This window comes from Manis pentadactyla, chromosome 1 (genome assembly GCF_030020395.1).
Source record: "Manis pentadactyla isolate mManPen7 chromosome 1, mManPen7.hap1, whole genome shotgun sequence".
NCBI classification, from domain to species: domain Eukaryota; kingdom Metazoa; phylum Chordata; class Mammalia; order Pholidota; family Manidae; genus Manis; species Manis pentadactyla.
In genome coordinates this window covers 158,968,671-158,981,674 of record NC_080019.1, presented here as the reverse complement: position 1 = coordinate 158,981,674, position 13,004 = coordinate 158,968,671, and the positions used below count along the sequence as shown (strand labels likewise).

The following is a 13,004-nucleotide window of genomic DNA, read 5'->3' as shown; positions in this document are numbered from 1 at the left end:
TATTTTTACCCTATCTGTGGTTTGGTACCTATATGTGTACTTACATTTTATATCTTCTCTTGTGTTACATATGCAGCAAATCCCACCCTTCTTGCTTACACAGTCATCACTTCTCTCCACTGTTTCATCAGGTTTTTCCCCCCATCACTGGATTATGCCCAACAGCATTGAGCAGGCTGTTTTTGTATCTCCAGTCTTTACAAGACAACAAAAACAAAAGACTCTTCCCATGATCTCCAATCTTCCTCTAGCTCATTACTATTTCCCTTCATATAGAAATTCTTGAAAGGATTGTTTGTGCTCACCATCTCCAGGACTTCTTTGCCACCCTCCAGTATCTACTCTTCTGTCACCCTGTCCAACCCACTATTGTCTTTCACCTTTGTTATGGCAATAGCCTCCTAACTGATCCCTCTCTTATAATCTAGTCTTACTACAGAAGCCTTAGCATACTGTTACACAGAAAGAACGTATGCTTCAAAGGGACACAATAACTTGCATATACTAGCATTAGAAATTCTCATACATTTTCAGTGTACCATCAGAATTAGTTAATATTTACTTGGCACTTATGTGCCAGATACCATATTAAATGTTTTACATGTCAAGAATTATTTTTAATCTTTTTACAGATGAGGAAAACTGAAATTTCAAGAGATGAAGCAATTTAGGCAACATTGGTGGAGCCGGAACCCAGGGAGCAGGGCTGGGACTTGAAAGACCAGTGAGGACCCCCAGGAGACTTGTCTGTCTCACTCTAGTGCTGGTCGTGACAGGCAATCTTAACCCCTTGCTCTTAACTGATATATCATTTTATCTCCAGTCTATCGTAAGCAGTTCAAGAACTAGCACCTTGTCACTTAGTAGGGTTTACCTTTTTGAAATTTATTCGTATCACACAATTCTAAGATTATACATCACTTACTCAAGGCTTTTCCTGATCCCACGAATTTTTCCCCTTGTTTTTTCATTGCACTTCCTACTTGCCTTACTGAAAGCACAACTTATAGTATAAAAGCTGGACTTAAAAGTCAGATATTTTGAATTCTGAGACTATATTTAAAGGCTGAATTATTTTGAGTAAATTTTCCTTATCTGTAAAAATGAGTTAATGATAGTACCTATAACTTAGTTGTTTAAGTAATTAATGTAAACTGTATACTGTTTGGCACAGAGTAGGTATTTGGTACTATTTGGTAAAAGATTAGGTCCTGCTTTAAGAAGCATATTGGGTAGCATATCTCAAGCTAATTTCTTCAGAAACTAGGTAGAAATAGTTGGCTGTACATCTCCATTTCCCATGTTTTAAAAGTTAATGGTACACACAGTCTATAATCAATATGGTTTCTAAACTTCATTTCTTAGGGAACCGGTACACATTTTCTCAAGTATATTAGGACTTATTAAATAGCAAGTGACAGAAACCAAACTCAAACTGGCTTAGACAAGAAAGGGGAATTTATTAGAGGGGTATCAGGGTATTACATGTATTTGAACAACCAATAAATGCTACAGGCAAACCTATAGCTGAACCTCAGGGACAACTGAGACAGAAATCTGAACATCTCCAGAAACTGGTCTTATTTCTGTATATAAGTTTCACTCTCTCCCATGATAGCCTGGCTTCCTTTATATGAAAGGATATGGCCACCATCAATTCCAGAGCTTCCTATCTGTCAAAGTCCACCACCAGAAAGGAATTGATGCAGGTTAGTTCATAAATGCAAAAACCTTGGAGAATAGTTGTGACTGGCCTATTTGAAAGTCAGATACCCTTCTCTAAGTTTGAGTGAGGTGTCTCCTTTAGGATAACGAGCTGCAGCCAGAAGAGCGAGTCTGTAAAAATATGGCAGCTTCCATTCAAATCACATGACTGGAGAAAAGCAACTATTTTCTAGAAAGGAAACCTATCTACACTACAATAGGCAGTGCTATATGTAATACTTATCAAATAAGTCACTCTTTTCTAAGAGGACAAGAAATGAATTTCATGCCCTAAGCCTATTTTTCATAATACAGCCACATATATGACATGCCAATGGATGTCTTAACCTTTTGTTGAACTAAGATTTGGTTAAACAATATACCTTAACCCTCTTAAACAGTGCTGGTGGGAATGTAAATTGGCACAGCCACTATGGAAAGCAGTATGGAGGTTCCTCAAGAAACTAAATGTACAAATACCATAACTCCACTTCTAGGAATTTACATAAAGAAAACAAAATCCCTTATTCAAAGATATATGCAACTATGTTTATTGCCACATTATTTACAATAGCCAAGTTATGGAAGCAACCAAAGGGTCCATCAATAGGTGAATGGAGAAAGATGAGGTACATACATATACACAATGGAATATTATTCAGCCGTAAGAAAGAAATCCTGCTATATGCAACAATATGAATGGACCAAGAGGGTATTATGCAGTGAAATAAGCCAGTGGAGAAAGACAAATACCATATAATTTCACTTACATGTAAAATCTAAGGAACAAAACAGCAGTAGAGTCATAGATACTGAGAAGTGACTGGTGGTTACCATGGGGAAGGGGTTGGGGTGGGCGAGTGGGGAAGGTGAGGGGGACAAAGGCACAAAAATCTCAATCATAAGGTGGCCATGGGGATGGAAGTGCAGCATGGAGAATATAGCCAGTGGTTCCCTAACATCTTTCTGTCCTGACAGATAGTAACTGCACTAGTTGAGGTGAGGAATTAATAATGTGTACAACTATTGAACCACTGTGTTGTGTACTTGAAACCAATCTATTGTGTATCAACTATACTTCAATAAAAAATAAAACAAAAAACCCAATATACCTTAGTACCTGACATGTCGGCACTGCACCAAATGTTACTTTAATGAATGAACCATCATCTGAAGTTTGCAAATCTTTTCAATACCACTTTTGGACAAAAGGGTAGTTGCTGACATTGTAAGAAGGAAAATGGAGTCTGAGACTCAAAGTATTCACAAAAAGCCACATCAATGATACAATTGTTTTATTGGGCTCAACAAACTTGGATAATACTTTATACTTTCAAAGATTACTAAACTTATTTTTATAGTAAACAAAATATATTTCCAAAGATCTGCAGATATTAACTGTGGAAAGACACACTTGAGTTAGTTTGGAAAGACAAACTTTAAAAGAAAGAGTAAGTGAATTCCATTCAGGAAGAAACAGACTAGTAGAACTGTATTTCCAGTCCATTTGCTTTTTTCCCCCCTTTTACTGAACAATAATTGACTTAACATCACTCTAAGACATGGTGGTTTGACTTAACATATGTTGTGACCATTTAGTTTTTAAGCTATCACTTTACAACACCTTTTGTGTGTGTCGATTAGAGACTTTTGGAAATGAATTAAAAGCCTTTGACTTCTTCAGTCTGTTGACAAATGCCTGAGAAAATTGAGAAACCTCCAGAAAACCAGTATGTTTTCTTTGTGGAACAAACTTCAGAGCCTCTTCCCAACTACCACTGTTTTTCAGACACAAAAGAATACGCATCATTTGATCTAATGTGAGATTTTTGCCACCAGTGTCCCACTGTAAATATTTATCCAATGGAAGACATTCTGTTGCCAGATTGAGCCGTTTTGCATGTGCTAGGGATGTGCCTGGCTGCATGTTCTTATCGACAAAAGATCCCACTATGTAAATCTTGTCATGCTTGAAAGTAGTCATAACATTGGGAGAATCTGCAGTTAAATATATAATACTGTCCTTTGGAAATAAATCTGTGTGAGATTTTTCTGTTGCTGTTAAAAGCAGTTTGTCCCATTTTTCTCCATAACGTTTAACTAACTCTCTATGATAATCACCATCTATTTTAAGATTGCAGAAATAAATGTGGAAAGGATCAGCATTTCTTCTGTTGCACCCTTCACTTTCTAAAAGTTGAGAAACGGTATTCTGCAGTTCTTTTGGTTTCATATAATTATCGTAAGACATGTCAAAAACCAAAGGCTGCCCAAACTGCATGGCCTGGGCACCCTTCCAACCCACTGCAATGTCCATATTCCTTTCCCAAAGTCGTAGAAAGAAAAAGTTTTGCTGTTTGTCTTCCTTAGTGGTTTCTAGAAGCTGGTCTTTTTTTGCTTTTTCCCTTGCTGCTGCTTTTATTTCCTTTTTTATTTGCTTAGCTTTTTTCATGTTTTCCTTAACATATAAATACTTTAAGTATTTTTTTTTTGATGACTTAGAAACACATTCCATAACAGCTTTCAGATCTTCTTCACTGATGTGTTCAGGTACTTCTTTGCCAAGCAATCTCCACATCTCAATTAATTCCTTGGTGGCAGCTAGAAGATCTTCATCCTTGTCACTTGAGATTGTTGAAACACTTTCTTCTTGCACACTAGATTTCATTGTAATTTTCCATCCATCCAATTCCAGCTCTTTAGGAGGTAATGTATTCTCCTTATTAGGATAGGACACAGACGGTGTTCTGGAAGACATGTATCTCTGTAGAATCGTTGAATATAAAAACCTTCTCTTCCTATGAAGGGTAAATGGCATCAAAAATCGGGCAAAAGGTCTTAAAAAGGTGAAACTAACACTCATTTTGAGGTAAACAGACATGTAAGAAAACCCCTATGAAAGAAGAAAAATGTAATACAAAGTTAAAGATTTTTAAAATCTCTCAGCTTACTGTGCAAATATAAATTTGGGACAACAAAATACAACTGATACCTGAAACACAAAATGGAATCTTAGTACAGGTTTATATGCTGCACCATTAATTTTTCCTAGACTTGGTGGCCTAGAGCCTGTGAATCACTCATAAGCAAAAATTTTATAATGTATTTGGATCTATGTATCTAGGGGCCCAAATTAATGTTACTGAATAACATAGCTGTGTACCACTGACATGGCTGAGATCATGATTCTGCATTCTTTTCCATTCTATACCAAGCCCAGATACAGATACAAACATAAGATCCTTAATATAAGCAACACATAAAGACAAAGGGCAGAAAAGTTACAGATGACAACTAATAAAAGGTGCTTTGGAGCTGCTGTACCAATGCCCTCATACGTTTTCAAAATAGAAATATAAAGAGAAATACTAATTTTAAAGCAAAATAAAAACTTCCTTTCTCCAGTTCAGACCTTATTTTGCAGCAAATAATGTTACTGTCAAACAAAATGTCCAAAATTAGGGCATATATACATATATATATATATATATTCCACAGTTTTATCCTAAAGGTCTAATGTCCACAAAAAAGATGCTTAAAATGTGAAACTAGGGCAGGATTTGAAGAAAAAAAAAAAATCCAACTTTTTACAAAATGCAATTATATTTAAAAAAAAAATCCTTCTTTCCTTGGCTTCATTTAATGCCTGCATGCTCCTGGGTCTTCTGCCTCTCTCATCTATGCACTTGATGCTCAGACATACCATCCCCCATCCCCCACCTTAAAGGTGGATATAACTCTGAGTTCTGTCCTTTGCTCTTTTTTCGATCTAAACATTTTCCCTATAAGGTCGGATCTACCTCCATGGCTTCAATCATCATACATCAGAAGACAGTTCCAATGCAACAAACTGAAATAATCTCTTTTCCTTACCTTCCCCTCCTGCTTTTCCTTCTGTGCTGTATCAGGTGGTACACTGCTATCCATCCAGTTGCTGAAGCCAGGAACTGGGAGTCATTTCATTATTGTCCTCTCACACCGTACCTCATCCATTTAAGTTATATTCACTCTACTTTTTAAGTACTTCTTGAATCCACTGACTTCTCTTAAACCCCAATTTCTTAATTGCATTTTCGTATTTGCTGTCTTATGTCTAAGCCATTTGTAACTAGTACAAATTAGATGAGCGCACTCATATCATCCCCAATGTGTATTGCTAAGCCTATGTTGCCAGGTTAAAGTCCAAACTTGTAAACGTGGCTTAGTTTTTCACGAAATCACCTTTTGTTTACCTCTTGGCTACATTTCTAGCTTTTCTTCACCTCAGATGTTGGATGAAATTTTCCTCCTAGTAGTTCTTCTGGCACCCTGTACCTCTCTATCATAGTACCTTGTAACGCTGTATTGTAATTGCCTGGTTACTTATTTGCCTCATTAGATGGGAAGCTTACCAGGACAAATACTCAATATTCAATGAACCCAGTACTTGGCAATATAGACTCACAGTAATCACTCTAGTAGTATGAATACCCTGGGTCAATGCTTTCACATTTAAAACATATTCAGACACCTTTTAAAAAACAATTTAGACTCCTCAAAATATTTAACCGGAAGTCTTCAGCCCCAGTATAAGAAACACTGATTTCAGAAATAAGTCTTTTGAGTTTTGTCTTTTAAACTGGTACAGATTTTTAGGATATCACAGAAATGAAAACCCAAAAGTTTCAAAAGCGAACAAGGATATCATTTTGAGTTTATTCAATCAGTGGGCTTCCTCTTACCTGTGGTGGCCCTGGCGCACATGGTCCACTAAGTGTACCTTAGAACGTCTCCCGTATCCTCCCACCTCAACACACACTCACTCACACACACACACACACACACTGGGTAATGACAAAAAACACGCCCTACCAGAAATGCACAGAGAGTGGCTCCCGCCCGGGTACGGACCCCGAGAGGCCGCAGGATTCCGTCGTAAAGCGCTGCTCGGGGTGCCGCGCCGCACATGACCTCCAGCAGGCCTATCAGTTCACATAGCATACGTCACTGACCCGCGACTCGCAGCGGGAAACCCCGCCCTCTCTGTCTCTGCATTCTGACGTCTTGACACACGGTGAAAACCTTCTGGCCCAGAAAGCCTCGCTACTGTAGAAAAGGTTTGTTCCCGGTCGCGGGGCCGTGCAGATGACCTTCTCAACGGGTGGGCTTGTGGTCTCTCTCACCCCCGCCCCTCGCTCCCCTATTATTTAAAAAACTTTCTAATCCTCTTCTCTTAACCTACTGGCCGCTTGGTCCTACTATTTATAAGCATTTACTCACGTAGCACTAAAATAAAATGCTGTTTTCACAAGTCTCAGCTTTAAATTCCTTAATGCCAGGACTTCACCTTTTTAAACATTTTGACCAGTTTTATCACCAATATCTGGTACAATGTCTGGAACGGTAGGCAACACTAATATATCTCGCTTCCATTAGCTAGTTTGATAATGAGAAAATGAAGTTAAGGCACATACTGCAAGTTAGTGATTTTTGGGCTAAAATCCAGACTTACAGGTGTGTTTAGCCAGCACACTTTCAACTGTTTTGGTTTAGTTATTAAAGCAATAGCCAACATCAACTGGGGAAAGGACAGTCTTTCCAACAAATGGTGCTGAATAAAGTTGGGCCTTAGCCTGAAACCATGTATAAAAATTAATTCAAAATGAATCAAAGACTTCAACATAAGAGTGAAAACTATAAAACTCTTAGAAGGAAACGAGCGGAAAACTTAATGACACTATTTTGGCAATGATTTTTTGAATCCCAAAAGCACAGGCAAAATAAACATTTTGGACTTTACCAAAATTAAAAACATTTTTACATCAAGGAATACTATCAACAGAGTAAAAAGGCAACCCACAGAGTGGGAAAAAAATACTTAACAAATTCCATATCTGATGAGAAATTAATATCCAGAATATATAAAGAACTCCTACAACTCAACACAAAAATCAAACAACCTAATTCAAAAGTAGGCAAAGAACTTAGACATTTCTCCAAAGAAGATACTCAAATGACCAATAAGCACATTTTCATCACCACTAATCATTAGAGAAATGCAAATCAAAACTACAATGTGATATCCCCTTACACTCATTGATAGCTATTATTAAAAAAAGAATAATACTGGTTATGTGCAGAAATTAGAAACCTGTACATTGCTGGTAGAAATGTAAAATGGTGCAGCTGCTATAAAAATAGTTTAGTGGTTCCTCAAAAAGCTAGAAATTACATTCCTAGGTATAGAAAGCAGGGATAAAAACAGGTAATTGCAACCCAGTGTTTGTTTTAGCATCATTGACAATAGCTCAGGTGAAGCAACCTAAATGTCCATCAACAGATTAATGGGTAAACAAAAAGTAGTATGTAGATACAATGGAATCTTAGTAATAAAAAAACAAATCCTGATAGATGCTATAACGTGGATGAATTTCGGAGGCATTACTCTAAGTGAAATAAGCCAGATACAAAAGGACAAATACTGTATAATTCCATTTATGTGAAGCACCTAAAATAGTCAAATCATGGAGACAGAAAGCAGAATGGTGCTTACTGAGGGCTGGGAGAAGGGGAAAATGGGGAGTTACTGTTTAGCGGGCATGAAGTTTCAGTATGGTGCAATGAGAAAATTCTGGAGATGGATAGCAGTGATGGTTGCACAATGATGTGAATGTACAAGGCTGCTGAACTGTACACTTGAAAATGGTTAAGATGGTAACTTTTATGTTATACATAATATACCACAAGAAAAAGAAAATAATTACATCAAGGGCCATGACATAGTCTTTTCCAAATTATTTTCAAAAAAGACATCCCATACAAGGTCTATCATGATACTATCTAGCTACTATTGCAATAGAAAGATGAGGCAAGAACAGCAAAATAATCATGAGTTTTCTCCCAAATATGAGCAGAAAATCAAGAATAAATATCTTCTAATCATCAAGGAAAAAAAAGAATCAGTGTTAGAGGTTGTCTTTTTTTTTGTTCCTGATCTTAAAGGAAATATCCCTAAAGCTTTTCCATTAATTTTCTGAAGGTTTTTGTGGATATAATCTTTACTAAGTAAAGGAAGTTGCTTCTACTCTTGATGTGCTAAATTTCTTTAAAATGATAAAGTTTTGGAAGCATTGCTAAAAACACGGCAAAGCATTGTTTATTCTATATGTCTGGGATCTGACCTATTCCAGATGAAGAATATTTTCAGGGTTTAGATACCTTAACACCATAAAAGCGCAGTGATTTAAAAATACATATATATATATTGGCATATAAGGAATCATGTGTAATGTGGGTCATAAGGTATTGTAAGAAATACATTTTAAAAGCACAGCAACAAACAAACCATAACATGATTTCACATAAAACTTGGATTGAAAAAGCAGAAGGTCTCAATAACATTGGTCTGTATTTTTGTTTGGCAGCACCTGATTGATGGAAGTAGAGGCTGCTCTGTAGTAAAGGCATCTGTTCTCCAACAGTTCTCCACAACTTATACCACATGTTGTCTTTTATGTATTGGCACCAATGCCATGAATTTTGCCTGTACTGGTTTTCACATATAGTTGGCCCTTGAACAACAGGATTCGAACTGCACGGGTCCACTTGTACATGGATTTTTTTCAGTAATATATTGAAAATTTTTTTTAGATTTGTAACAACTTGAAAAAAACATTTTCTTTTTCCAGCTTATAAGACTACAGTATATAACACATTACAAAAAATGTGTTAATGGACTGTTTATGTTATCAGTAAGACTTCCAATAAGTTTTGGGTGAGTCAAAGGTTATATGTGGATTTTCAACTGCTTGGGCGATCAGTGCCCCTAAACTCCACAATTGTTCAAGAGTCAACTGTTATTGAGAACCATTTATTTATACAAACATCTCTCCCATAGTTGGAAGACAAAGCATAGATCCAAAGGTCTAGGTGTTTCTTACAAAGTAGAAACAGTTGATTCTCTGCTGTATCCTCAGTGCCTACATAGGAGAGGAAAAACTCTTTTTCCTTCTTTCTTCCCAGGTTCTCCAGTTGGGTCCCTGTAAACTGGACTGACAAGAGACAGATTAGCAGGAGAAAAACAGCGTTTATTAGCCCTGCATCACACATAGACATGAAAGCACTCACAGATGAGTAATTCAAAGGAATGGTTAGAATTTGGGGTCTATATACCTAACTTACTGGGGGAAAGGAAGAGGAAGAAAGGACACTTTGGAAAAAGCAAACAACTTTTTGGAAATATACATGCGCCCATAGGTGGATGAGAGATATGATAGTTTTAACAATGTCTGTCTGAGTGTGGTGCTGACTACTTTCTGAGAAGAGAAAATTAGAGTTGCTTTCTGGGAGAGGACTTAAGACAGCTGAGTTCCTTTGGGAGGCTCTGCTTTTAGGCATATAAGGGATTTCAGGAACGCAAACACCTTTGGCACAAAATAATTCTTAAGCCAAAGTAGCAAATTTTCAGATGCCGTATTCTGACCCCTTTAACCTACAACAGTGCCTGGAATGTAGTGAGAACTCAGTAATTATTTGCTGGTGAATGAATATACTGCAGATCAAGGAAGTAATGACAGTGATTTAGACAAGGTGGTAGTAGAAAGGGGGTAGATTTGGGAGATTTCTTTTTCTTATTAAAGTATCACTGATACACTATCTTATGATGGTTTCAAATACACAACACAGTGGTTCAACATTTACCCATATTATCAAGTCCTCACTCCCTCCATTGTGGTCACTGTCTATCAACGTAGTAACATGTTATAGACTCATTAATTGTATTTTCTGTGCTGTACTACTGTCCCCATGCCCTACCCATATTGTAATTGTGAATTATAGTGCCCCAGAATCCCATTTCCCTCACCCCTCTGACCTTCTTGAACCCCTACCCTTTAGTAACCACTAGTCCCTTCTTGGTGTCTGTGAGTCTACTGTTATTTTGTTCCTTTTGTGTTTTTTTTTATTAAGGTATCATTGATATACACTCTTTTGAAGGTTTCACATGAAAAACAATGTGGTTACTACACTCACCCATATTATCGACTCCCCCCACACCCCATTGAAGTCACTGTCCATCAGTGTAATAAGATGCCACAGAGTCACTACATGTCTTCTCTGTGCTACAATGTCTTCCCCATGATCCCCCCACACAACATGTGCACTAATCATAATACCCCTCAATCCCCTTCTCCCTCCCTTCCCACCTACCTTCCACCAGCTCACCTTTGGTAACCACTAGTCCCTTCTTGGAGTCTGTGAGGCTGCTGCTGTTTTGTTCCTTCAGTTTTGCTTCATCGTTATACTCCACAAAGGAGGGAAATCATTTGGTACTTGTCTTTCTCTGCTTGGCTTATTTCACTGAGCATAATACCCTCCAGCAACATCCATGTTGTTGCACATGGTAGGATTTGTTTCTTTCTTATGGCTGAATAGTATTCCATTGTGTATATGTACCACATCTTCTTTATCCATTCATCTACTGATGGACACTTAGGTTGCTTCCATAGCTTGGCTATTGTAAATAGTGCTGCAATAAACATAGGAGCACATATGTCTGTTTGAATCTGAGAACTTGTTTCTTTGGGTAAATTCCTAAGAGTGGAATTTCTGGGTCAAATGCTAATTCTATTTTTAGTTTTTTGAAGAACCTCCATATTGCTTTCTACAATGGTTGAACTAATTCACATTCCCACCAGCAGTGTAGGAGGGTTCCCCCTTCTCCGCATGCTTGCCAGCATTTGTTGTTCCTAGTCTCTTCGATGTTGGCCATCCTAACTGGTGTGAAGAGATATCTTATTGTGGTTTTAATTTTCATTTCCCTGATAATTAGCGATGTGGAGCATCTTTTCATGTGCCTATTGGCTATCTGTTTCTTCTTTGGAGAATTGTCTGTTCATATCCTCTGCCCATTTTTTAATTGGGTTATTTGCTTTTGGGGTGTTGAGGCATGGGAGTTCTTTATCTATTTTGGATGTAAACCTCTTGTCAGATATGTCATTTACAAATATATTCTCCCACACTGTAGGATGCCTTTTTGTTATACTGATTGTGTCCTTTGCTGTACAGAAGCTTTTTATCTTGATGTAGTCCCATTTGTTCATTTTTGTTTTTGTTTCCTTTGCTGGAGGAGATGTGTCCCGGAAAAAGTTGCTCATGTTTATATTCAAGGGAGTTTTGCCTATGTTTTCTTCTAAGAGTTTTATGGTTTCATTAGATTCAGAAGACTTAGATTCAGGTCTTTGATCCATTTCAAGTTTACTTTGTGTATGGGGTTAAACAATAATCCAGTTTCATTCTCTTGCATGTAGCTGTCCAGTTTTGTCAACACCAGTTGTTGAAGAGGCTGTCATTTCCCCATTGTATGTCCATGGCTCCTTTATCATGTATTAATTGACCATATATGTTTGGATTTATATCTGGGCTCTCTATTCTGTTCCATTGATCTATGGGTCTGTTCTTGTGCCAGTACCAAATTGTCTTTTTTTTTTTTTTGTAGATAATTATTTTTTATTGAAGGGTAGTTGACACACAGTATTACATTACATTAGTTTCAGGTGTACAATATAGTGATTCAACATTTATATACATGACAATTCTAGGTACCAGCTATCACCATACCAAGCTGTTACAATATCTTGACTATATTCATTACATCCCGGTTACTTATTATTTTACCATTGGAAGTGTATACTTTTTTTTTTTTTTTTTGTGAGGGCACCTCTCATATTGATTGATCAAATGGTTGTTAACAACAATAAAATTCTGTATAGGGGAGTCAATGCTCAATGCACAATCATTAATCCACCCCAAGCCTAATTTTCATCAGTCTCCAATCTTCTGAAGCATAACAAACAAGTTCTTACATGGAGAACAAATTCTTACATAGTGAATAAGTTCTTACATGGTGAACAGTACAAGGGCAGCCATCACAGAAACCTTCGGTTTTGCTCATGCATTATGAACTATAAACAGTCAGTTCAAATATGAATACTCATTTGATTTTTTTTTTTTTTTAAATAATTATTTTTTATTGAAGGGTAGTTGACACACAGTATTACATTACATGAGTTTCAAGTGTACAACACAGTGGTAGAACATTTATATACATAATTCTAGGTTCCAGCTATCACCCTACCAGGCTGTTACAATATCTTGACTATATTCCTTATGCTATACATTACATCCCGGTTTTTATTTTACCATTGGAAGTCTGTCCTTTTTTTTTTTTTTTTTTTTGTGAGGGCATCTCTCATATTTATTGATCAAATGGTTGTTAACGACAATAAAATTCTGTATAGGGGAGTCAATGCTCAATGCACAAT

The 13,004-nt window shown here is 37.0% G+C and overlaps 1 protein-coding gene across 1 annotated transcript; it reads right to left on the bottom strand.

Annotated features, from left to right (window-relative positions):
• Positions 1-2,984: 2,984 nt before the first annotated feature.
• TRMT10C (tRNA methyltransferase 10C, mitochondrial RNase P subunit) lies at positions 2,985-6,675 on the bottom strand. The gene is made up of 2 exons (XM_036916462.2): positions 6,556-6,675; positions 2,985-4,597 (listed from the first exon to the last, which is right to left on the bottom strand). Exons 1-2 carry the CDS (start codon positions 6,649-6,651, stop codon positions 3,320-3,322), a joined length of 1,374 nt encoding a protein of 457 aa, XP_036772357.1. The 5' UTR covers positions 6,652-6,675; the 3' UTR covers positions 2,985-3,319.
• Positions 6,676-13,004: the final 6,329 nt, after the last annotated feature.

Bases quoted from the DNA above. Each gene is read 5' to 3' on its own strand.
- TRMT10C (XM_036916462.2), bottom strand. From the start codon at position 6,651: ATGTGCGGCGCGGCACCCCGAGCAGCGCTTTACGACGGAATCCTGCGG. The intron at 4,598-6,555 runs GTAGGGCGTGTT...CTTCTTTCATAG, and splicing joins CCACTCTCTGTGCATTTCTG to GGGTTTTCTTACATGTCTGT.